A 27087-nucleotide genomic window follows, 5' to 3' on the forward strand; every position below is an offset into this window, starting at 1 on the left:
CCACAGCAATTTTGTCATTAACATGTTTGCAACTCTGGATTGTAAGTAAATCTGAATGGCGAGTTAGTTATTTGTTTTGTTTGCCGATATGCTGTAAGATTCATTTATACCAACGGCAGCAGTATTCATTATGGTAACTGAAAGGTCGCTAATATTTTATGATTTACAGTATAATTGCCAAAAACGTGTTTAGTGGAGGCTGGAATGTGGAAAGGACTTACATTTGAGACAATATCCCGGGCTGCAAATAACAAATTTTCATCCTCTCCACAGCACAAGATTCTAAGCAATGATTCCTTCATTCTTTCGGAGAAAATCTTAGAAACGGCAGATGTCAGCAAATACTTGCTGGATATTTTCCTCGCCCCTAGCAACCGTCGGCAATGACCGTGTTCATCCCTGGCCACTGGACTGATGCGGAGATAGTTCTGGATGTCTGTCCAGAACTGAATGTAGGTGAAGTAAACTTTCTTCTTTGTTTTTTGTAAAAAGTTCCTGAAAAGTTAATCAGTATGGAAATAACTAAAAGGATAGGTATGTTGTCCCAAATAGATGGGTGCATAAATATGTGTGTGTGCGCATGTTTCTGTGCATGTGTTTTTGTGCGTGAATGCTTGTTTGTATGCATGTGTGTGTGTGCTTGTGTCTGTGTATACATGCATGTGTGTGTGAATGTGTGTGTCTGTGTGTTTGTGTCTGTGTGTACCAGTTATTCCCTATAAATGTATGCATGTGTGTGTGTGTGTGTGTGTCTGTGTCTGTGTCTGTCTGTGTGTGTGCGTGCGCGTGTGTGTGTGTGTGTGTGTGTGTGTGTGCATGTATGCATGTGTGCATGTGTGCATGAATATGAAAAAAGATATATCACCTAGCCCTTGTTATTGGCACAGAATGCGATTCTATGCTTTTAATTATTAGTATGATAATGACGAGACACCGATTTTATTGAAATAAGAGGCTTCCACCAGGCAGCAATGGTGGAATCTATAACTCAGTCAGTAATTCTCTGACTGGGTTCTTCCCTTCCCATGACTGATATATCAAAGGCCATGGTATGTGCTGTCCTGTCTTTTGGAAAGTGCATATTAAAAATCCTTTGTTGCTAACGGAAAAATGTGGTGGGTTTCCAAATGCTTGACATCCAATAGTGGAGTCATTAAACAAATCAATCTTTACTTTTAATTTTCCATCTGGCAGCAATTCCTATCGACAGTGACTACTCAGAAAGATGTAACATTTGGCAGCAAAATTTGCTACTGGCATCTAGCAGAGCATTCAGTCTTTCAAGTGATCTCCAAAATGTATGCACTTGCCCACAAAGGCTAAAAGATTTTCTGAAGGGATAGCCAGCAAGACAAATGATAACCTGAGGAAACAGCTCATAAAAACAAGGCAAATGATTACCTGAATGAATAGCCCACAAACCAAATTATTACCTGAATTAACAGTCCATGAGACAAATGATTACCTGAAGGAACAGTCCATGAGACAAATGATTACCTGAAGGAACAGCCAACAAGGCAAATGATTACCTGAAGGAACAGCCTACGAGACAAATGATTACCTGAAGGGACAGCCCACGAGACAAATGATTACCTGAAGGAACAGACCACGAGACAAATGATTACCTGAAGGTACAGACCACGAGACAAATGATTACCTGAAGGTACAGACCACGAGACAAATGATTACCTGAAGGTACAGACCACGAGACAAATGATTACCTGAAGGAACAACCCACAAGAAAAATGATTACCTGAAGGTACAGACCACGAGACAAATGATTACCTGAAGGAACAGACCACAAGACAAATGATTACCTGAAGGAACAGACCACAAGACAAATGATTACCTGAAGGTACAGACCACGAGACAAATGATTACCTGAAGGAACAGACCACAAGACAAATGATTACCTGAAGGAACAGACCACAGAACAAATGATTACCTGAAGGTACATACCATGAGACAAATGATTACCTGAAGGTACAGACCACAAGACAAATGATTACCTGAAGGTACAGACCACGAGACAAATGATTACCTAAAGGTACAGACCACAAGACCTAATGATTACCTGAAGGAACAGACCACAAGACAAATGATTACCTGAAGGAACAGACCACAGAACAAATGATTACCTGAAGGTACAGACTATGAGACAAATGATTACCTGAAGGTACAGACCACAAGATAAATGATTACCTGAAGGTACAGACCACGAGACAAATGATTACCTGAAGGTACAGACCACAAGACCTAATGATTACCTGAAGGAACAGACCACAAGACAAATGATTACCTGAAGGAACAACCCACAAGACAAATTATTACCTGAAGGAAAACCCACAAGAGAAATGATTACCTGAAGGTACCAGACCACAGACCACAAGAAATGATTACCTGAAACAGACCACGAGACAAATGATTACCTGAAGGTACAGACACAAGACAAATGATTACAAGGTACAGACCACGAGACAAATGATTACCTGAACCTGAAGGAACAGACCACAGAACAAATGATTACCTGAAGGTACATACCATGAGACAAATGATTACCTGAAGGTACAGACCACAAGACAAATGATTACCTGAAGGTACAGACCACGAGACAAATGATTACCTAAAGGTACAGACCACAAGACCTAATGATTACCTGAAGGAACAGACCACAAGACAAATGATTACCTGAAGGAACAGACCACAGAACAAATGATTACCTGAAGGTACAGACTATGAGACAAATGATTACCTGAAGGTACAGACCACAAGATAAATGATTACCTGAAGGTACAGACCACGAGACAAATGATTACCTAAAGGTACAGACCACAAGACCTAATGATTACCTGAAGGAACAGACCACAAGACAAATGATTACCTGAAGGAACAACCCACAAGACAAATTATTACCTGAAGGAACAACCCACAAGAGAAATGATTACCTGAAGGTACAGACCACAAGGAAAATGATTACCTGAAGGAACAGACCACAAGGCAAATGATTACCTGAAGGTACAGACCACGAGACAAATGATTACCTGAAGGTACAGACCACAAGACAAATGATTACCTGAAGGTACAGACCACGAGACAAATGATTACTTGAAGGTACAGACCACAAGACAAATGATTACCTGAAGGTACAGACCACGAGACAAATGATTACAGATGAGATAAAACACTGCCCATAAGGATAGCCTGCTATAATAAGATTACTTAAAGGAACAACCAGTGAGACAAAAGACTGCACATAAGGAGCCTGTAAAACAAAGGATTACCTGAAGGGACAGCCCGCGAGACAATCAGATGCCAGGGCACGCACTATCCTCAAATTGGCCCTGGGCAGAGGCACCTCCGTGCCGTACCCTCCGAGGAGGAATGCTTTCTGCTGTCGAGACATCCTGCCCAGGCCGTTCTGCTCAAGTGGGGGCAAGACCATGCCGTCAAGGCTAGTCTCATCCAGACTGAGGCGGGATGGACACTCGGTCTGGGTCACACAGCTATCTGTCCCCAGGGAAGTGTCACCTGATGACAGACTCTCATCAGACAGATTGCACTGTAGCCAGCTCATGTCACATGACTGGCCGTCTGGCGCCTGGAGAGCACCACCTGGAAATAGAGAAAATAATCGAAAACATTTCATAAACAATTATACAATAAGAATTTAAAAGTACTCTTATAACAAACTGCAATGGACCAGACACATCGGTACGTTATAGCAGTAGTTCGTTATACACATTTGTGGAAGTTAACGGTTTTCATTCAGGAAGTCGACCATTTTGGATTTTTTAAATTTAAACACAAGAATTAACATCAGTGCAATCATTTTGGATGCATTGCTGTTAATGCTGCTGATTAATAACATACAAATAAGGTAAGAAATTATGATCAATTCACTGTATATACACTAATTTACATTGAAATTCAAAACTTTTGACAAACAAACTGGTTCGTTTTAACAGTTAATTTGCTATACATAGTTTGTTCTATACATTAAAATTTATTAATACTATATGGAGGGGGGAATGGGACTTTACAATCAGTTCGTTCTAACCAGTAGTATGTTGTAAGCGTGTTCGTTCTAAATGTAATTTACTGTACTTGGAATGACTTACATCATCATCATGTAGAACAAATTAAAGGGACAGACACTAGTTTTTAAACACTACGGCATAATTTTCACCTAGACTCTAGTTTCAACTAGTAAAAATTAACACTAAGTTTGGTTAATTTAAACAACTGTAACAAATCTGGATACAACAGAGTGAAACAAGAGCTTTAAAAACAGCCTTAACAGTTACTTCTCAGATACACGTGCGTTTTTAAAAATATGAAGAAAAAAAAGAAGTATTTTGTGGTATTAGAAACACCAAGATAACCAGAAACACTCTGGTTGTACAGAAATGGATAATCTAAACAATAAAATACAAGTATATGTTTGATTTCAGTGATCATAAACAAAATCTCAGATTAATATCTCGAAGCATTGGAAACACCCAGAAATGGTGGAAGGGTGGATGGACAGACAGATGGACAGACACAGACAGACAGACAACAGAGGGATGGAGAAAAATAAAACTATGGTCTCATCCTGTTAACCAATAGGGGACTAATAATCTAAATTTTATATTATAAACAATTACTAGAAAAGACTGACATGAATTTGTTGCCATGGTAACATAATATGTATCCAACTAATTGAATATTTTAAGGACTCCAATTGCATATTAGGGGCGGGACCTAGCTCAGTGGTACAGCGAGTGCCTGATGCGTAATCGATCTAGTGTCGATTCCCGTCGGTGGGCCCATTGGGCTATTTCTCATTCCAGCCAGTGCTCCACAACTAGTGTAACAAAGGCCGTGGTATGTACTATTCTGTCTGTGGGTTAATGCATATAACAGATCACTTGCTGCTAATCGAAATGAGTAGCCCATGAAGTGGCAACAGCAGGTTTGCTCTCTCAATATCTGTGTGGTCCTCAACCATAAGTCCGACACCATATAACAGTAAATAAAATGTGTTGAGTGCGTCTTTAAATAAAACATTTCTTTCCAATAGCATCTTGAACATGTTTTCTTGTTTAGAATGTTAGTGTCTGTAACTCTGTATATGTAATGTGTAACTCTGTATATGTAATGTGTAACTCTGTATATGTAATGTGTAACTATATGTAATGTGTAACTGTATATGTAATGTGTAACTGTATATGTACTGTGTAACTCTGTATATGTAATGTGTAACTCTGTATATGTAATGTGTAACTATATGTAATGTGTAACTGTATATGTAATGTGTAACTGTATATGTACTGTGTAACTCTGTATATGTAATGTGTAACTCTGTATACGTAATGTGTAACTATATGTAATGTGTAACTGTATATGTAATGTGTAACTGTATATGTACTGTGTAACTCTGTATATGTAATGTGTAACTCTGTATATGTAATGTGTAACTGTATTTGTAATGTGTAACTCTGTATGTGTAATGTGTAACTGTATGTATAATTTTGGTCTGCTACAAAGAGTAATTTTTATAAATAAAGAAACAAATCTGGCTTGTGCTCCCCTCCACTAGAGACTGTGCACCTCCACCCCACTAGAGACTGTGCACCCCACCCCACTATAGACTGCACCCCCACCCCACTAGAGACTGTGCACCCCCGCCCCACTAGAAACTGTGCACCCCCACCCCACTAGAGACTGTGTACCCGCAACCCCACTAGAGACTGTGCACCCCCACCCCACTAGAGACTGCACCCCCACCCCACTAGAGACTGTGCACCCCCACCACTAGAGATTGTGATAAGGAACTATTAACCTGCTCATAGGGACAACAGATCAAATGGTGTAGCTATTCTTAAGTCTGGAGCTGAGGGGTGCAAGAATATGTGTTAATAAAATGAACTATTAACCTGGCCATAGGAACAACAGATCGAATGGTGTAGCTTTTCTTACGTCTGGAGATGAGGGGTGCTAGAATATGTGTTAATAAAATGAACTATTAACCTACCCATAGGGACAACAGATCAAATGGTGTAGCTTTTTTTAAGTCTGGAGCTGAGGGGTGCAAGAATATGTGTTAATAAAATGAACTATTAACCTACCCATAGAAAGAAAGAAATGTTTTTTTAACGATGCACTCAACACATTTTATTTTCGGTTATATGGCGTCAGACATATGGTTAAGGACCACACAGATATTGAGAGAGAAAACCCGCTGTCGCCACTTCATGGGCTACTCTTTTCAATTAACAGCAAGTGATCTTTTATATGCACCATCCCACAGACAGGGTAGTGCATACCAATGCCTTTGATATACCACATGGATGCACTGGCAGGAACAAGAAATAGCCCAATGGGTCCACTGATGGGGATCGATCCCAGACTGACCGCACATCGAGCGAGCGCTTTACCACTGGCCCACCCCCCTGTCCATAGGAACAACAGAACAAACGGTATTTCTTTTTTTTTAAGTCTGGAGCTAAGGGGTGCAAGAATATGTGTTAATAAAATTAACTATTAACCTGCCCATAGGGACAGCAGATCAAATGGTGTAGCTTTTCTTAAGTCTGGAGATGAGGGGTGCAAGAATATGTGTTAATAAAATGAACTATTAACCTGCCCATAGGGACAGCAGATCGAATGGTGTTGTTGTTTCAAACTCTGGATACGGGTATGGGACAGGTGTCTGTGAACTGGTATATGATTGCTGAGACGATGAAGAAGACGGCAGACTCGTAAATGACTCGTCTGACTGTTCACTTGGGAAGTATATACTCTTCTTTCTGTCAATGAGCCTCTCAATATATTCCTTGTCCAGGCCCTCATCGCCAAATAGTGACTGAAAAAAACAAGGATAATCGTTCAGAAATATTATTAACACTTAATTTGTGATGCTATTACAAACTCATAACCAGTCCATTCCTGTTTTCAGACCTTCGGTCGCATTTATTTTCACTCCAAAATTGAGAACATTTCCGTTTCAGTTTTTTGTTAGATGACCGCATCTGGCTGTAATACCGGTCTGAACAGGTGGTTCATTAACCGATTCACTCCAGCTGTCTCTTATGCTATACACTCATATCCCAAAAGGTCAATGCACAATATTACAAAATAGGATGGGCAAAATACAGCCAGAAGGCTTACCCTTAAACATACATATTGTTTTCATTCTTCACCATTTCCTAGAAGTGAATATGTGAACCATAATTTGTGTCACAATTAGGAACTATAGTGGACCGTGATCAATGAACTTTCACCCAGAAGTCATCTTTGTAGTGAGACCTTCATCATCAAATAGTGACTAAGCATCATCTGTTCGAATATGAACCTAACAAACCCATTTGTTTACATCTTCCAAGGACACATATAACTAGCCTAATACAGGACTGTCAAAAAAAATTGCTGAAAACACAACCCATGAAAATTAATCAGAAATATTATCAACACCCACATTATGATGCTTTTTCTAATTCATCACCATTCTGTGAAGCATGGAAATAAACAGTGTATGTGGTAACCCAGTGTGGACTGGCCGAACCAAGCTCATTCCTCCCTCTCCCTTCCACTCTCTCCCTTCCACTCTCTCCCGACCCTTCCCCACCCATCCCACCATCAGACATATGCACCTGTAAGTCATGGATTGGCAGAACATTGAAAACATGCAGTACTCTACAATCAAGCTCTACCCCTCCCTCCCTCCCTCACTCCCTTCTCACCCACCTATCAAGCTTTACCCCTCCCCTCCCTCCCCACCTATCAAGCTCTACCCCCATCCCTCCCTCCCTCCCACCTATCAAGCTCTACCCATCCCTCCCTCCCCACCCACCTATCAAGCTCTACCCCCTCCCTCCCTCCCTCCCTCCCCACCCACCATATATATGTACCTGTAAGTCATGGACTCTACTATCAAGCTCTACCCCCTCCCTCCCTCTCTTCCCACCCACCTATCAAACTCTACCCCTTTCCTCCTTCCCCACCTATCAAGTTCTACCCCCATCCCTCCCTCCCTCCCCACCCACCTATCAAGCTCTACCCTTCCCTCCTTCCCTCCCCACCCACCTATCAAGCTCTACCCCCTCCCTACCTCCCTCCCCACCCACCATCAGATGTATGTACCTGTAAGTTGTGGATTGGCAGAACATTGAGAACATGCAGTACTCTACTATCAAGCTCTACCCTCTCTCTCCCTCCCCACCCACCTATCAAGCTCTACCCCTCCCTCCCTCCTTCCCTTCCCACCCACTATCCGATATATGTACCTGTAAGTCGTGGATTGGAAGAACATTGAGAACATGCAGCACATATCTTGGCACCCAGTATTTCCTCATTGCATGGATCAGTAAGTTTTGTATTTCCTCCAGAGCACACACTGACTCAAGCATGAAATCTTCAAACCCATCAAAGTGTGTCATCGAAACATACCCCGTCAAAAACTCAGTCTTATCTTCAGGGACGATGTTAAAATTTAACACATCTGACATAAATAAATAGATATAAAAATAAAAATAGAATTTGATATATAAAAAGATTTTTAAAATAAAATAAAATAATAATTAAAAAATTAAAGTAAAATAAAATAAAAATAGTAAAACAAATTTTAAAAAGTTTAAATCATAATAAATGAATAAATAAATAAATAAATAAATAAATATAATAAATAAATAAATATCCCAACAAAAGAAATTTAGTAACACCTGGACACATTTTAAATGACAGCTATTTAGTGTCCAACATATTACAGCTACATGTAAAAGTTTGTTTTGTTTAACGACACCACTAGAGCACACTGATTTATTCATCATCGACTATTGGATGTCAAACATTTTGGTAATTTTGACATATAGTTTTAGAGAGGAAACGCACTACATTTTTCCATTAGTACCAAGGGATCTTTTATATACTCTTCAAAAGAAGAAACGCAAAACCACATTGTCGTAACATTTGGAGAATTGATTTAATTATTGAATGGTGAGTCCCATAATTACCAAATGTTGCAGGATTGTTCACAATTCACTCTAGTCCATTGTGAGTAAGTGATAGGACACACCACCAAGGTCAAGGTCATCTGGAGTCAATACCGGGTGTGGCCTCCGCGTGTGTTGACAACTGCCTGGCACCGCCTGCCCATTGAAGCAACCAGAGCACGGATGACGTCCCGGGGGATGGTGGCCCACTCGGCCTGCAAGGCTGCTGCCAGCTCGGGCAGGGTCTGGGGCTGTGGTTGTCGCTGTCGGAGGCGTCGGTCCAACTCGTCCCATAGATGCTCAATTGGGTTCAAATCCGGTGATGTCGATGGCCAAGGAAGGACATTAATGTTGTTGTTCTGTAGGAAAGCCGTTGTGAGACGTGCTGTGTGAGGCCTGGCGTTGTCATGTTGGAACACTGCGTTGGCGTTGGCCATAACTGGAACGATGTGTGGCCGGAGGATCTGGTCAATGTAGCCCTGTGCATTCAGGTTGCCCTGCACATGGACCAGGTCAGTTCTGCCAGTGTGTGAGATGGCTGCCCACACCATGACACTACCCCCGCCGAATCTGTCCACTTCCTGCACACAGTTTGCCGCATAACGTTCACCACGACGCCTATACACGCGACATCTTCCATCATGACGTCGGAGCAGAAATCGGGACTCGTCACTGAACCACACCTGTCTCCATCGCAGTTGAGGCCATTGTCGATGAATCTGGCACCACTGCAGTCGGAGTCGACGGTGTTGTGGTGTTAAGATGACACCTCGAACTGGACGTCTGGCACGAATTCCTACCTCACGTAGGCGGTTCCGTACGGTCTGGTCGGATATCCTGCGCAAACCTGGTATTGCTGCGGCTGTGGAGGTGGCAGTAGTCAATCGTTCCCGAAGGTGGCGTACCCGGATGTAGCGGTCCTGCCCGGGGGTAGTGACCCGTGGTCGACCGGATCTAGGGAGGTCACGTGTTGATCCATGTTGCTGGTAACGGTCCCACAGTCTGGAGATGGTGCTTGGGGACACATGGAATGCCCTGGCAACGGCCGTTCTGGATTCGCCTGCGTCTAGTCGGCTGATGGCATTGTTTCTCTGCGGTTCACTGAGACGTGGCATGTCCTGGATTGTCAACTGTCGGCCAGATACAGAGGCCAGGCAAGCGAACACCCTGCACTTTTATACTGTCGGTGTTCATGTTGCACGTGCAGACAACGCACGTGCAGTGGTGACATGGTTTGCACGTGGCTGCGTTTTTGCGAATATTCACATTTTGGAACTTTATTGTACAGTAGCTGCGTTTTATCGAATGTAACCATGGGAATGTGTTTGGGACATGCAATGACCTTATATTCACAAAGCATGAACCGGTAGGAAACATAAAATCGGAGTTATAACCCATTTGTACCCTTTTGCGTTTCTTTTTTTGAAGAGTATATATGCACCATCCCACAGACAGAACAGCACATACCACAGCCTTTGATAAACCAGTTGTGGTGCATTGGCTGGGACGAGAAATAGCCCAATGGGCCCACCGACAGGGATCGATCTACCTATATGTATTTCAATGTTTGGTTGATGGAGATAAAGCAAACCAGTGCTGGCACCTAGGCAATTCCTACCAATAAATCAGCCAGAGATCTTTCATATGCACCTAGCCAGTGCACCACAACTCATATCTCAAAGGCTGTGGTATGTCCTATCCTGTCTGTGGGATGGTGCATATAAAAGATCCCTTGTTACTAATGGGAAAATGTAGTGGGTTTCCTCTCTTAAACTATATGTCAAAATCCCCAAATGTTTGACACCCAGTAGCCGATGACTATAAATCAATGTGCTCTAGTGATGTCATTAAACAAACTAAACTTTATTTATTTATTCATATGCATCTTCCCAGAGAGAGGACAGTACATACCAGAAAGAAAGAAAGAAAGGAACAAACAAACATACAAACAAACAAAAAAATTAAAAACATTTTTAATGATAATAATAAATAAATGAAAACAATATGTGGGGCAGACAGACAGATAGAGACAAAACACAAAGTCTCACTACCCGGTGAGAGTTATTCATCATGGTCCACTATACCGGTAGTTCTTAATTGCAACATACATGTATGTTGTGGTTCACTTATTCGTTTCTAATAATTGGTGAAGAATTAAAGCAATTTGTATTTTTCAATGGTAAGCTGTCTGGCTAGATTTTGCCCATGTTATTTTGTAATAGAAATTGACTTGCAGACCAATCAATCCTTCATCCATAATATCTAAGTTATTTAAAAATACCAAAATAAAAAGTATAGCAGAAGGGTTCACCTTGAACCTGTTTTTTGAGTACTTTTTGACTCCCTGACTATATTGTGCATTAACATTTTGGGACATGGGTGTATAGCGGAAGAGGCAGCCAGAGTGAATTGGTTACTGGACCACCTATTCGGACTGGTACTATAGCTAGATGCAGTAATATAGCAAAAAACTGAGACAGAAATATTATCAATTTTGGAGTGAAAATAAATGCTTATATAATGTATGTTTGCAATGGTGTACGTTATTAATGCCAACGAGAACCCGTTCTATTGACTATTTTCATTTGAAGTTGGAAAATTTAACATGCATTTCAATGGCAGATAACATCTGTGTAGTGTGACCTCAGTGCCAATGAGAACCTGTTCTATTGGCAATGTTCATTTGAAGTTGGGCAACTTGACATGGATTTCAGTGTCAGAAGACATCTGTGTAGTGAGACCTAATACTACATGGTAGTGTAGGGGAAGTAAAAAAAGGGCCAGATTTCGTATATGACACAACTGTTATACAGTTCTTTTTCACTGACCTAGATAAGCGAGATTTTCGCCACTCGGCATCCGCTCGCTTCTCTCGGTGATGTACGTTTTCTTGATCTTGTCGATCATGAATTTGCGCATGCTGCTGTTGTCGGCCAGTCGCAGGGCCTCGATGTCCAGCCAGCAGTTTGCCACCTTCTGTCCGGCCGTCCCAGTCAGCGAGTCGAGGAACCGCTTCATGCCCATCACGCTGCCCAGCAGGTTATTCGTGAAGTGTCGTGTCGCCTCCACCAACTCCGGGTGATCTGAAGAAAGGAAGGTTTTATTTAATGATGCACTCGAAATAGTTTAATTATGGCCAGACAATTAAACCTGTGTTAAACAGTCACCACGAGGTGGTGTCAAAAAATATTGAGCGTTGCACAGTTTCTGAGGTCTCACTACACAGATGTCTGTGGGGACTGCCCTGTCCTATGCCACTGTCAAGCGATGGGTCAGATAATTTAAGCAGGGCAGATCAAGTCTGGAAGGTGACACCCATCCAGGAAGGCCAACAACTGTAACTTCCCAAGAAAGTCAGCATTTTGGGGAGGATCCATCTTGCACAAACCTTGGACATGTGCAAATGATGATGAAGGATATTATCTATGGATCAATGTGACAAGCCAGTTCTCTCCAGTTGATATTCGCCTGTTTTCAAGAACCATTTGATGCATTTTGTCAACATTTTCCTGGGAAGTTGCACCCATCGCTTGACAGTGACAAAGGACACAGGGAAGAGTTCTCATAGACTGCATACATGCATTCATGGATTCTCTGGTGTGTCTAGCCCTCAAGTGTCAACAAGTTAATCACAGCAGTGTACTCCGTTTTGTCCATTTCTTCTCAATGTCTTGAGGTACCTATTGGCCAAAGTCATAAATATAACACTAAGCACATTACATCGACAAACACTGCTACACATTACCACACATAAAAAAGTCAGCTATCATTTCAGAAACTGTGCAAGGCTCAATGTTTTTGGACACCCCCTCGTATATACCAAAAGTGGCCTTTTAAGACAGGTGTCAGCTTAAAACATATAAGTTTATGCTATATTAGGCAACTTGGGAGAATAAAAATGGCTGCTTAATACAGGTGGCCACTAGGGCAGGTTTGACTGTATATAGTGTTGGACATTGTAATGATAATGGAGATGTTCTAATTGTTCAAACACTGCTTTTTAATTGGATCAAAGTGCATGATAAAATACATCCCAAAATGGATGACCATGAACAGTAATTATATACTAGCGTTTAGTTAAAGCTGTAAATTTCAGTTTGTGACAGACATATGGTTCAGAACCACACAGATTATGAGAGAGGAAACCCATTGTTGGAATGCAATGGGCTACTTTTTCTGATTAGCATCAAAGGATCTTTTATCTGCAGTATCCTACAAACAGGCTACTTCATACCATGGCGGTTGTTCCACCAGTCATGGTGCACTGGGTGGAACTAGAAGTATCCCAATGGGCCCACCCACCGACTGACTGTGCATCAGGCGAGCATCTTACCACTGGGACCGGCCTCGGTGGCGTCGTGGTAGGCAATCGGTCTACAGGCTGGTAGGTACTGGGTTCGGATCCCAGTCGAGGCATGGAATTTTTAATCCAGATACCGACTCCAAACCCTGAGTGAGTGCTCCGCAAGGCTCAATGGGTAGGTGTAAACCACTTGCACCGACCAGTGATCCATAACTGGTTCAACAAAGGCCATGGTTTGTGCTATCCTGCCTGTGGGAAGCGCAAATAAAAGATCCCTTGCTGCCTGTCGTAAAAGAGTAGCCTATGTGGTGACAGTGGGTTTCCTCTAAAAAAATCTGTGTGGTCCTTAACCATATGTCTGACGACATATAATCGTAAATAAAATGTGTTGAGTGCGTCGTTAAATAAAACACTTCTTTTTTTCTTACCACTGGGCTACATCAAGACCCCCCCCCCCCCCCATCCTCTGCAATGATCTGCAATTCATTCATTCATTTCAGTTTATTTTCATCTTTATATCCACCTTAAGGTTCAAGCATGCAGTCTAGGCACACACCTCTCAACTATTTCAATGGCGTAGCCAGAATAAGGGCATATGGGCCATGCCCTCTACCCATCACAACTCTTCTTTTTTTTTCCCACCACCTTTCACATTTTTCTGTCACCCCATAACACAATTCATAATGTGGTTGCATCCTCCTTTCCCACATAAAGCAGGCATCAAAATAAATATAATGCCTGTTAACCCATGTACTGGTTACCATAAATTGTGTGCCTGGTAATCAGTAGTTTATGACACATGTATCAAGTTTACAATGTCCATGCTCATTCCTTCACAAACACGATGATGCTTTGTTATTCTTGCATATCAATTTTCTTGTTGTATTGATACTTGTGTGTGTAACATATATCTGAACAGCACACAACTGATAAAAATTTAGTTTGATGAATGTAATGAGAGTGCCCTCTTGTAAAATTCTAGCTATGCCAATGAACTATCAGGAAGAGAGAAGCTGGAGTAGTGGCCATATTTATACCTCTCTAATGAGTCAATAAAACTTACTCTGGGAGACAATCAAAATGATGGTTTCACCCTGGGGAATCAATCCTATGACCAATTACACATAAGGAAGGTGCTCTACCACTGAGCTTCATGGATAACACAAGAATCCTGACCTGGACAAGGAGCCGATGTAAGCCACTGAACATGCATGTCAAACCTTATGACCTGACCTGACCTGACCTGGCCTGGCCTGACCTGACCTGACACAAGACTGTACCTGCACTGGTCTCCTCAATGTAGAACCCCACGTCTTTGATTTGTCCATGCAGGTTGTACATCAGGTAGAGCCGGGTCTGTTGAAATGCTGGAAACCTCTCCTTGAACAACCAGCTCATTACAGCCTCATGGGTCAGAAACTGAAACAGGGATAGCGAAATAAAAGAAAGGAAGGTAGTGTTTGTTTTATGATGCCAGAGTCTGTAATTTGTGAAAGAAGGAAGAAGAACGAAATGTTTTATTTAATGACGCACTCAACACATTTTATTTACGGTTATATGGTGTCAGACATATAGTTAAGGACCACACAGATATATAGAGGAAACCCGCTGTCCCCACTTCATGGCCTACTCTTTTCAATTAGCAGCAAGGGATTTTTTTATATGCACCATCCTACAGACAGGGTAGCACATACCATCGCCTTTGTTACACCAGTTGTGGACCACTGGTTGGAACGAAAAATAGCCCAATAGGGCCACTGATGGGGATTGATCCTAAACCGGACGAGCATCAAGCGATTTCAGTAATTTAGTATCATTCCACTTAAATATACATAGTTTATATAACACCCCATCCCCTCCCCACCACCACCACCACAAATGTAATGTTTTATAATGCTAAGATCACTGTCCCCTCTAAAATTATGTAACACTTGTCACGCCCCACATACAAACACTTTCCCCATCACAATGACATAATTCAAACAATATTACTGGATTTTCTGTTTGTATTTTTGTTTGGTAATAAATACTAGATTAAAAAAAAAAAATCTGTTAAAGAACAAAATAGCAATGACTTGCTGTATTAGACCTTATGAATAATTTGAGGCAATGTTTTGAAAATGTTTTATAAATCCTGACAAATAATTTCCTCCCTCCTCATCATTCTGTGATGCATGTGTTTCAAATCAAATACATTCTGGTTAATGGTAACAAAAAATAAGTGTCATTAATTGACATTTTCTTTCAATTTTGTCATAAATATAACTCTTTTTTTCAGTTTATTTATGTTTGGCAATAAAACAATTGTAATTATTTCAAATGGAAAATAAATGTTGCAGAATATTTAAAAATACTGCAGCAATCTCCATGGCATTTGTTAATTGTTTAGGTTAATTGCCTGGGTTGCTAGCACCGTGTTCATATTGAAAAACTGGTACATTTTCAGTTTTTGTAAGGGTTAGTCAGAGTTATCTGCACCTGATGTATTCTTGAATCATTTGTATACTCACCAAACGTGGTCTTCTGATTTGTGGGAAAAATTCAAGCTTTTTTGTCTGATAAATATAAACAGCATTCTGGCCAAAAACCTGTAAAAAGAGAAACGAAATTTGTGTGTAAAATAAAATAACAAATACAGTTAAACATCATTATCTTGATGTTGAAAGAAAGTTTGTTTTGTTTAATAACACCACTAGAGCATATTGATTTATTAATCATCGGCTACCGCATGTCGAACATTTGGTCATTTTGACATATAATCATAGACAGGAAACCTGCTACATTTTTCTATTAGTAGCAACAGATCTTTTATATGCACCATCCCACAGACAGGATAGCACATACCACGGCCTCTGATATACCAGTTGTGGTGCACTGGCTGGATCGAGAAAGAGCCCAATGGGCCCACTGACGGGGATCAATCCTAGACCGACCATGCTTCAGACATGCACTTTACCACTGGGCTACATCCCATCCCCTCAATGTTGAAGACTGGAGAAGCAAATATACTGAGATAATGGTGGACCAAGATAAACCATAACCACTAACAACTAACCACTAACCTCTGTCTAACCTAACAGACAGCTCATTTAGCTGAGGAATATGCCCAGGACATAAAAACAAAGGCAGATCATGTGTGTGCAGGAATTTATTCAAGGGGAAACTAGACTGTGGTGAGTGAAGTTTATATGGAGGGGGGGGGGGGGGGGGGGGGGTCAAGACATGCTCACCCAGAAATTGTATTGAAAAAAAGAAAGATAATTTGCTAAAAGAGAGAGGGTTTTTGACACCCAAAATCTACTCTCTGTGTACAACATGCCTGCATATTCAAATACTTTTTTACTTGCAGAGTTATGGATGCCAACTTTCATTGCGGTACCCTCTTGTTCTTGGTCCTCAGGAAACATTTTGTTTTTAAAATTTTGATCAGCGACAATTGATGATTAGCTGAAAATTGAGTAGAAACTACTACATGTATTTAACATTTTATAATTATGTAGTGATCACTGAAACGTTGGGTAGCGAATTGTGGCGCAATGCTGATTAAGATATTCACTGCATTTACCCTCTAACATACTTCCTGGATCTGCCCTTGACAAAATAAAATGAATGAAATGTTACCGGCAACATGAGGAAGACATTAAAGTGATCCACAAAGGCTCGGTCATCAAACAGTGCAAGAAATTCTTCCTGGTCAAGCACACCTGAAATTAAAGGGGCAATGTCATGTTTTTAATTATTTTTATTTTAATGTTTTATTAACACAAAACAGAGATGCAACTGGAGCTTTAATAAACCTGTGTGTCTATGACGTGTGTCAGACCTCACCATTTAAGGGGCACTCTCACTCACCTGATATTAGTTCAGAAAGAGTAATTTTTAGTTCCTCTTAGCACATGAATTTATATGGTATCAGCGGTGGGATGTAACCCAGTGGTAAAGCACATGCCTGATGCACAGATCGATCCCCATTGGTGGGCCCATTAGGCGATTTCTCAATCTAGCCAGTGCACCACGACTGGTATATCAAAGGCTGTGGTATGTGCTATCCTGTCTGTGGGATGGTACATATAAAAGATCCCTTGCTGCTAATGGAAAAAACAAAACAAACTTATATTAGCTCTGGAACTTTCTTTTTGGCCGACCGTTCAAAATTCCAAATTCAATAGCACCATTTGTTTTTTAAAAAAAATTCAAATTAATTAAGAAAAAACTGTGCATAATATAAATGTAAAAATAGCAAAATGTGGTACAGACAACTATGATAATGCACCTTTAAAGAAGGAAGGAAATTTTTTATTTAACGACACAACACATTTTATTCACGGTTATATGGTGTCGAACATGTGGTTAAGGACCACGCTGATATTGAGAGAGAAAACCTGGTGTCACCATTTCATGGGCTACTCTTTTTTGATTAGCAGCAAGGGATCTTTTAGATGCACCAATCCACAGACAGGGTAGCACATACCACAGCCTTTGATATGCCAGTCGTGGTGCACTGGCTGGAACGAGAAATAGCCCAATGGTCCCACTGACGGGGATCGATCTCAGACAGACCGTGCATCAAGCCCTTTAAAAAGGGCATTACCCGTCAAATGGTCCAGGGTCATAGCTAGCGGGATGCAAGGGGGCAGCTAGCCCGAGTACTCTGACTGTAAGAGTCCTATACGGACATTTGGACATAAATACGCTCTCATTACAATGAGAGCATATTTATGTACAAATGTCCGTCTAGCTTTCTTACAGTCAGAGTACTCGGGCTAGGGGGCAGCCTCTCTCCAAATAATATCCAGTAAAAATAACGGTTTCTGGAGTTTTAGGCATGCACAGAATTCATCTGCCCTCACCCACACCCACCCACCAAAAAAACTCTACGGCCTAGTCTGGAGGGATGTAGTATGTGTGGTTTTTTCTACCTGCCCCGTGCACTAGCTACAACCCTGTTGATGATAACAAATATGTCTGGCTCAGAATCTGGGACAGAAGAGTCCGCTATGTTCTTATTTGAACCCTAAAGCCCATTGCATCTTGTTCTGATATCTCATTAATTATATGTAAGAAAGCAAAAAAAAGTCATGTCCCCTACTGGACCCAAACTTAAAGGGCTATAACTCCGTCAAACATGGATAAATTCCAATTTCGACAGAGTTATGGCCCTTAATATACATCTCTCCCCCCACCCCCCCCCCATGATAGGTTCTTGATCTTTAACTGCATAATAAAGCTATACAAAACATTTCTGCTTAGTATTTTGAGGCATTGCGAAAAAAAAGTCTTAAAAAGTATGTAGGACAGACAGACGAACAGACAGACAGGACGGAGACAAAACCCAAAGTCCCTTCCTGTTCGTCCAGTAAGAAAAACTATTTCCAGTATTGTGTGTGGCGTACATGTATACATCTTCATAAATCAAGGCTAATATTCGTTCCCTGAATACGAGGAACGAATATTAGCCTTGATTTATGAAGATGACATGTATAGGGATAAAAGGAGACCAAATATTTCCATATAAGGGGATGGGAGAGGAGTCTATGGAAAACATCACAATAATAAATATCGTGCTGGAGACGTTTATCTTGATGAACTAGCTTCTGGGTGTGTACGGAAACGTCATAGATCTATTATGTTGTACCGTGTCCATGGGCGTACATGCTCCCATTGTTATAGGGGTGCAGGCTGGATTTTGCCCGAATTAAACGAAAATGTCCAAATCTGGATGACAACATTTATTCATATTAGCATTACTGCCAAACAGTTATAGATATAGGGGTGCAAACGAATCACTACGCATGTAAACATACTAGTAGATTACAACTAATTTTGAGGGTAGAATGATGAAAATATATGCTAAAAAGGTCTCAGGTTAGCACATTTTGCTTGAATATATCTATCGTTTTTGACCGAATTTGACGATTTTCTCCAGAACGGGGCGGGGCGGGGTGGGGGGGGGGGGGGGGTGAAAGAAAGAAAAGAAGACCAAAAAAACAAAGAAGACAAACCTATGGTAGAACTCGACGTTGATGCTTCCGACATGATGCTTTATTTGCAGATTTAAAATAAGATAGCTGAGAGAAGTTTTCGTTCTCTCTTCTGCACCGTTGTAATCCCCGACTCATTGGAAGTAAAATCATCTGACATTACGTCGTTATGGTAGCTGACGTCATTTTATTGTTTCAGTTTTAACATACTCTGGACAAAGACGTTTGGATTAAAAAACAAATGACGGAGATGGTACCAGTATTACAAAAGCCTGAAAAGGACGAGTCATACAAATATCTCCAGAGGTCGAAATTGGCTGAAATTCATGCCGGACTGAATCAAAACCTGCCTGACCAAACACGATCATGAAGTATAAACGTGTGTGTGATCGACCATCTGATTGGCTGTTCCTCGGTGATGTACTGGTTGCCAATACCACGTCGACCAATGACCAATTTAATAAAACTGATTGTTCTCTGACGTATGTTAACTTTGTTTTGTCCTGGGTATTTTTGAGAATATGTAAGGTCTCACTACACAGATCACTTCCGAGTGAGAGTTGATTGATGACGGTCCACTATAGTTCCTAATTGTGACACATGTTATGGTTCACATATTCACTTCTAGGAAATGGTGAAGAATTAAAACAATATGTATGTTTAATGGTAAGCCTTTTGGCTGTATTTTGCCCATGTTATTTTGTAATATTGTGCATCGACCTTTTGGGACATGGGTATATAGCGCAAGTGACAGTCGGAGTGAATCGGTTAATGAACCACCTGTTCGGACCGGTACTACAGCCAGATGCAGTCATATAGCAAAAAACTGAGACGGAAATGTTCTCAATTTTGGAGTGAAAATAAATGCTTATATAATGTATGTTCGCAATGATGTATGTTGTTTGTGCCAACGAGAACCCGTTCTATGGGCAATCTTCGCTTGAAGTTGGGCAGTTTAACATGGGTTTCACTGGCAAATGACATCTGTGTAGTGAGACTATAACATAATATACAGGGTCCATATTTTCGAAGCAATCTTAGCCTACGAAATCGTAAAATCGTCGTAAGCTATACCCTACGATGATTATAGGATTTCGTACGACTAAGATAGCTTCGAAAATATGGGCCCAGGCCCGTAGCCAGCATTTTGCTGGGGCATGTTCCCTGGAAATTTTGAAATCTCTGAAAGCTTAAAACGCGTTTTCCTGGCATCTGGAAGTTGAAAAATTATATTTTAAACCAAAGATTTTCGACTATTTTGTAGATTATATTTTTGTTATTATAACTTATAATATACGGCTATTTTTTTATTATTATTTTTTTCAAGATAATAAAATTCTACCACACAACAGGAATTCCGGGTATTTACCCGAAGTATATTTTTAATATTTTCGGCAATTGCTTATAACCTTAGTAACAGAAAAGTTACGTGTACGTCAGAACTGTGATCAGTTCCTTTAATAATGAATATATATTTGTAAAAAATGAAACACATTACGTTCTTAAAAATTGTGTATCATCACGAATCACCGCAAACACAATCATGCAGCCCCTGTTATAAGTAGACATACGGGTGTAGTCCTCAAACGTTTTCAGCAAAAGGTATTGCATCCCATTTCATTTGTGTCACTTATGCGTCATATCAGCAAAAGGTATTGCATCCCATTTCATTTGTGTCACTTATACGTCATATCATCAAAGTGGAATCTACATGTTGGTCTTTTTTTCTCTTTTTTTTAAATACTTGGAAATAACCGACATGATAAAGCAAATTCTATGCCAAAATGACACACGTATAATGCTTAATATACAATATATGGAAGCCAGTGTCAATTTGAATCTCTATATAAAAATAAGGAGTTTTCGGCAAAAGCTACCTTTCCATCAACTAAGTCAAATCAACCAATTAGCTCCATTTTCAAATTTGATGAACCATTCTAAATTATGAGTAAAAATTACTTTTAAAAATTACGCATTTTCTAATTGGCTTTAATCCTATGGAACATTTGCAAATTTAAGAGCACCAAAACCAACCCACGTCCGCCACCGACCCTGGTCGGGCTGCCTGTGCTCTCTTGCAAATGCCAGTGTGGGCAACCCCCTGTCCCACCCACCTGAAACCTTTTCTTGTCCTGGACGGTGGAGCCGGCCAAAGTCCATGACAGGCGTGCGCTACAACAGCTTGTTCTGAATGTACACGTTAAAACCTATAATCTGACAGGATTACATTCTGTTGTTAACCTCGTATTTATTTGGTTAATACATCAATGGAAGGTGAACTGCTGTCATTGTCATGTAATTATCGAATACTACGAGATCATCAATATAGGAGAAAGTACAATTTTGTTGTTGTTGCTACAATCATGTAGATTCCTTTGGTTGTTTTTGGCCAGTATAGTTAGAAATTCTGAATAATGTACACTGTGTAGCTTTGATAAAGGGAGTTCTAAACGACGAAAACAAGCAAATATTGCAAAATTTCAATCACGTATTTGTGAAAACAAAAAGGAAAAAGTGGAACACCTCCCCCCCCCCCACCCCTAAATACGGGCCTGATATATAATATTAATAGGGCATCATTGGTGGATCCATGTGGGAGGGGACACCGCTCGTTTAAAGTGCCCTTTTTTTTAAATTAAAGCTTCAATACACAACACACCGGCCTCGGTGGCGTCGTGGTTAGGCCATCGGTCTACAGACTGGTAGGTACTGGGTTCGGATCCCAGTCGAGGCATGGGATTTTTAATCCAGATACCGATTCCAAACCCTGAGTGAGTGCTCTGCAAGGCTCAATGGGTAGGTGTAAACCACTTGCACCGACCAGTGATCCGTAACTGGTTCAACAAAGGCCATGGTTTGTGCTATCCTGCCTGTGGGAAGCGCAAATAAAAGATCCCTTGCTGTCTGTCGTAAAAGAGTAGCCTATGTGGCGACAGCGGGCTTCCTCTAAAAAAACCAGTGTCAGAATGACCATATGTTTGACGTCCAATAGCCGATGATAAGATAAAAAATCAATGTGCTCTAGTGGCGTCGTTAAATAAAACAAACTTTACTTTTTTTTTACAATATACAACACTAAAGTTCGCCGAAAACAGTTGTTATGTTTTGTTTTTAGTCATTTTTATTGTTTGAATTTGCGATTTACTAATAAAAAAACCCCGTCAACTTTCAAATTTCACTAACCCCAATTGTCCTTCAAGATCTTTGGTGGTAATAAAACGTACTGTAATACTGAACTACCGGTTGTAATGTTTGCCCAATTAATTCACTGTTATCATATAACTATTTCCCACAGCTAATGTACCTTACAATTTTGGCAATTGTAAATTCTTATTAGAGTTCCCCTACTTTTTTAAAGAGTATATATACTGAACAAAATAAGAAACTTCCGCTAACTTTGCTTGAACATAACTTGATGAAAACAAACCGGGGGAATAATTGTTATATATGCGTTTAAAGAGTGTTCCATGATGCATCGTTTGGTGCAAAAATCATGGCCATAGGTTAACAGAAACTGGGAGAAATTTTGGTAGGGGTTAAAAAAAAAAAAACCCACTTAATAACGGGTATGACCACCTCTTGAATTGACCACTGCAGTGCATCGCAGGCGCATAGAATTGACTAAAGTGTTGATTTCTGCCTGTGGAATATTGTTCCATTCCCGAATGAGCGCTTGACGAAGTTCGTTGACGTTAGCGGATGGGTTGGGACGACGCCTCAATTGTCTGTCCAGACTATCCCAGACATGCTCGATGGGGTTGAGATCAGGACTTTTAGCGGGCCAGTCATCAATGTTATTTGTCCTAAGAAAATTTAGTCTCTAGCTGTATGAGAGGTGGCATTATCATGCTGAAAAATCGAGATGTTGGCGTTGTTATGAAACAGGAATGACGTGATGAGCGAGTGTCATCGCGGTAACGTTGAGCATTTAAATTGCCATCAATGACGACTAGTGGTGAACGATAACCATGGGCAATGGCTGCCCAGACCATGACAGAACCCCCACCCTCGAAACGATCTCGTTCAAGAACACAACAGTCAGCATAGCGTTCATTTCTCCTACGGTAGACGCGCACCCTGCCATCACCACGTTGTAAAGAAAATCTGGATTCATCCGAAAAAAGAACGGTATTCCAGCGACGCCGTATCCAACGAGTGTGTACACGTGCCCAATTATGACGATGACGTTGCGTTAAAACGCATCCGACGTAAGGACGACGTCCATGTAAACCTATCTGCTGCAGACGATTACGAACAGTTTTCCCACTGATTCGGTTATTATGAAGCCCAGGTGTGTTAGCAGCAGTAGCAGTGGCAGTTTGGAATCGATTGCGCAAATGTGTTTTCATGATATAGCGGTCTTGACCACGCGGACGTCCACGACGTGGCAAGTCGTTGGTGCTTCCTGTCGTTCGAAATCTTACGCGAAGATTTCGTATCGCTCGACTAGAACTCCCAACATGCCTTGCAACGTCTTCTGTCGACATGCCAGCATCAAGCATGGCAATCGCCCGTTCGCGTAAATCATTGGGTATTCTTGGCATACTAAAAATGCTACAATGTAAAAAAGGTTATTTTTTTTTACAACTGTTGAAGCGTTTCCGTTCACTTGACAACAATGTCAGTAAGACAAGTAAAACAAATTGACCGAATACTACACGGGACATGTCGAACCATGCATGCACGTGTAAATTGAGTTTCACGTTGTCGACGATTAACAGTGCAAAAATAATTGATAAAATTCATGAATCCTGATAATACAGCTCAAGGCTAATACTACCTATATAATTTCATTACACAATTAATTCTTTAACACAACAAATACTATATGTACAAATCGGAAGTTTCTTTTTTTGTTCAGTATATGTACTTCGTTTTACTTCTCTCTTTTTTTCTCTTTTTTTAAAACCTGTTAAGCAGCCGGTTTTGCTTATTAATGGAACGGGGTACCAACATGCTATTTCCAGGGCCGTACCCTGACCAAAATCCATGGGGGGGCACTAAATTTTATAAATAATTTTTAACATACTATAAAGATTAAACATTTCTATGCTATTACTGGAGATATATATATATAAAAAAAAAAAAAGGACAAGATTCTCAGGGGGGGCAGCTGCCCCCCCCTGCCCCCCCGGAGGGTACGGCCCTGATTTCCATTGAATTTTGGTGCTCTTACATTTCCAGAAAAACTCGGAGGATGTGCTAAAGTCCGTCTTGCTTGAATATTCATTGGATACAAGCTTGAGTGTCAAATGGTTGGTTTATTCATCGAGGGGTCTGATGTCGCGAGGAAATAATATTTAACTATGTCGGCTATTGCAAATTTGCAACTCTTGGCCTAAATAAGGAATAGAAGCAAGGAATTGTATTGGTATTTGTGCACATTATTACAGAGGTCAGTACACACCAAATGGCCTATCACAAACATATAAATGAATGGGATAGATATTGGGGGGGGGGGGGGGGGGGGACGTTATTAAATTGTTCGACTCGGGACATAGCCGAATGGTAAAGCGCTCGCTTGATGCACGGTCTGGTCTTTTATGTTTATCATCATCTTCTTTGTACAGAACGTTTTATAAAGTAGGTTAAGAGTGAAGTAAAGTTTGTTTTGTTTAACGATACCACTAGAGCACCTTGATTTATTATTCATCGGCTGTTGGATGTCAAACATTTGTTAATTTTGACAGTCTTAGACGAAACCTGGTACATTTTTCCATCAGTAGCAAGGGATTTTTTATGTTGCATCCCACAGACAGGATAGCACATACCATGGCCTTTGATATACCAGTCGTGGTGCACTGACTGGAACAAGAAATATCTCAATGGGTCCACCGACGGGGATCGATCCCAGACCAATCGTGCATCAAGGAAACACTTGGCTACGTCCCACCCCATAATAATTACAATGCCTCTTGCCTCCATCATGGAATCAATTCTTGAACAGCCTAAAGGACTAAAAACAATTTGTTGTTTCCAGGAACCAGGCCCTACCTAGAGAAAAGGGTTGACCCTATTTTTGTTTCTTACTATCTTCTTTTGGGGGGACTTTTTATAAATATATAGGTGAAAATAGTACATAGTAAGGTTGTAAAAATTAATTTTAAAAAAGAAGAAAAAAAGAAAAAGACTAACATTATCTAATGTTTTTCAAAACATTTTCAGAAACGCACAATTTTTTAAAATCCTAAATGAAAACAAGACCATTAATAACAAGAAATAAGTTTATTTGTCACCCTGGTAACAAACGGGTGTTGAACAATCAAAGATATTAAAATCTTAACAAGATAATTTATCAAAGTGATGGAGAAATGAGACAAGCAGATGATGAAGATGACTCAAACTGGTGGACATGAGTGTAAGTACAGGTTAACAATGCAGGGGCATAATTCACAAAGCTCTCTTAGGCTCTGCTAGACAAAAAAGCATCCATTTTGCAAGTCTTTTAGCATTGCACTGCGAGATCGCAAAGTTACGAGAGTTTAGTGAATTAGGCCCCAGGGCCTCATTCCACGAAGTGATCTTAGCGCTAAGATCTCCGTAAGTGTATATAGTCATTATACACTTAAGGTGATGTTAGGGCTAACATCGCTTCGTGGAATGAGACCCAGGTTCTTAGTAAAAAAAAACAGGCCTTTATACTGAAGCACACCTTAATTTTATCTCAAACATTTTTATCATCCACCTACAAATATGAGAACAACACACCTCTGGCTGGTTATTTGTGAAGAATATGCTTTAACCAGAGTTGGCCCCGGTGTTTGAACATCATTATACCGATTCAGTGATTGTTCGATGTGTGCTATTCAAAACGTCTTTTTATCTAATGTGACAAATACATGTATAACGGGGGTCTGAGGCCACGACTATTCGAATAGTCTTAAAGCTAATTTTACTCTTGAGTCAAAGCATTATGTGATTACTTGTACCCCCCCCCCCCCCATATGACCAGTCCTGAAATCAAATACATGTATATAACCTTGTTCTTACATTTCATTTTCATGCTTATATCCAATTACGGTTCAAGCATGCTGTCATGGGCACATACCTCAGTTACCTGGGCTGTCTGTCCAGAACATGGAGGAAGTGGTTTGTAAAGAGATAAGTCGGTGCAATGGGCTTACACCTCCCCATTGAGTTGTTAAACTTAAAACTCACTGTGGGTGGGAGCTGTAACCAAGACTCGAACCATACGTCAATATATTAAACAAATTGAGGGGAAGTGATTAACTGTTCCCCTTACTCAAGAAGCCATTTTGAGCATTGATATTTAATACTTTTGTAGTACATAATCTGTGCCTTTTTAAATTATTCTCATGCTAACGGGAGCTAAACAAACTCTTTGAACTAGTCTTTGAACTATGGAAAGGTCTGAAGCTAGAGTGATAACTCCCCTTAAATGAAGAGATCTACAACTCTGATGACTAAACTACTCCATCTCCGTTCTTACAATGCTTTGTTACTTTAACGAAGGTCCACTATATGTATACAATTACAATAATTACCTAAAAAGCTAAGCGTACCAAGAAAAAAAAAAAATCACTATTATTATTGCTAAATTTAAAAACAATTCTGTCTTGGCCATCAATATATTTATATCACCTTTGATATGAAGGGCCAAATGTAGGTCAGGTCAGGTCATAGGGCTTTACATGCACATTCAGAGCAAGCTGTTGTAGCGCACGCCTGTCTTGGGCACAAGAGCCGGCTCCTCCGTCCTGGACAGGAAAGCCAAATGTACGAAGCCCGTTGATCTTAAATGTAGGTGCCTCAGCATTTGCGAATCAGGCTTTCTGCCAGAGGGTATGGAGGGTAAAATTACATACCTTAA

General features: G+C 40.6%; 1 protein-coding gene across 1 annotated transcript in view; it reads right to left on the bottom strand.

Moving 5' to 3' along the window:
* LOC121388622 overlaps positions 1-19695 on the bottom strand; it is a 74009-nt gene extending 54314 nt beyond the window's left edge. Inside the window, exons 1-9 of the mRNA XM_041520040.1 lie at positions 19278-19695; positions 16897-16979; positions 15786-15863; positions 14556-14694; positions 11801-12055; positions 8268-8482; positions 6625-6847; positions 3282-3612; positions 222-495 (exon numbers count right to left, since the gene is read on the bottom strand). Coding sequence (XP_041375974.1) covers positions 222-495; positions 3282-3612; positions 6625-6847; positions 8268-8482; positions 11801-12055; positions 14556-14694; positions 15786-15863; positions 16897-16979; positions 19278-19311 — 1632 coding nt within the window. The 5' untranslated portion in view covers positions 19312-19695. The remainder of the gene's footprint in view (positions 1-221; positions 496-3281; positions 3613-6624; positions 6848-8267; positions 8483-11800; positions 12056-14555; positions 14695-15785; positions 15864-16896; positions 16980-19277) is intronic.
* Positions 19696-27087: the final 7392 nt, after the last annotated feature.

The sequence above is a fragment of the Gigantopelta aegis genome, chromosome 14 (assembly GCF_016097555.1).
Source record: "Gigantopelta aegis isolate Gae_Host chromosome 14, Gae_host_genome, whole genome shotgun sequence".
Taxonomy (NCBI): domain Eukaryota; kingdom Metazoa; phylum Mollusca; class Gastropoda; order Neomphalida; family Peltospiridae; genus Gigantopelta; species Gigantopelta aegis.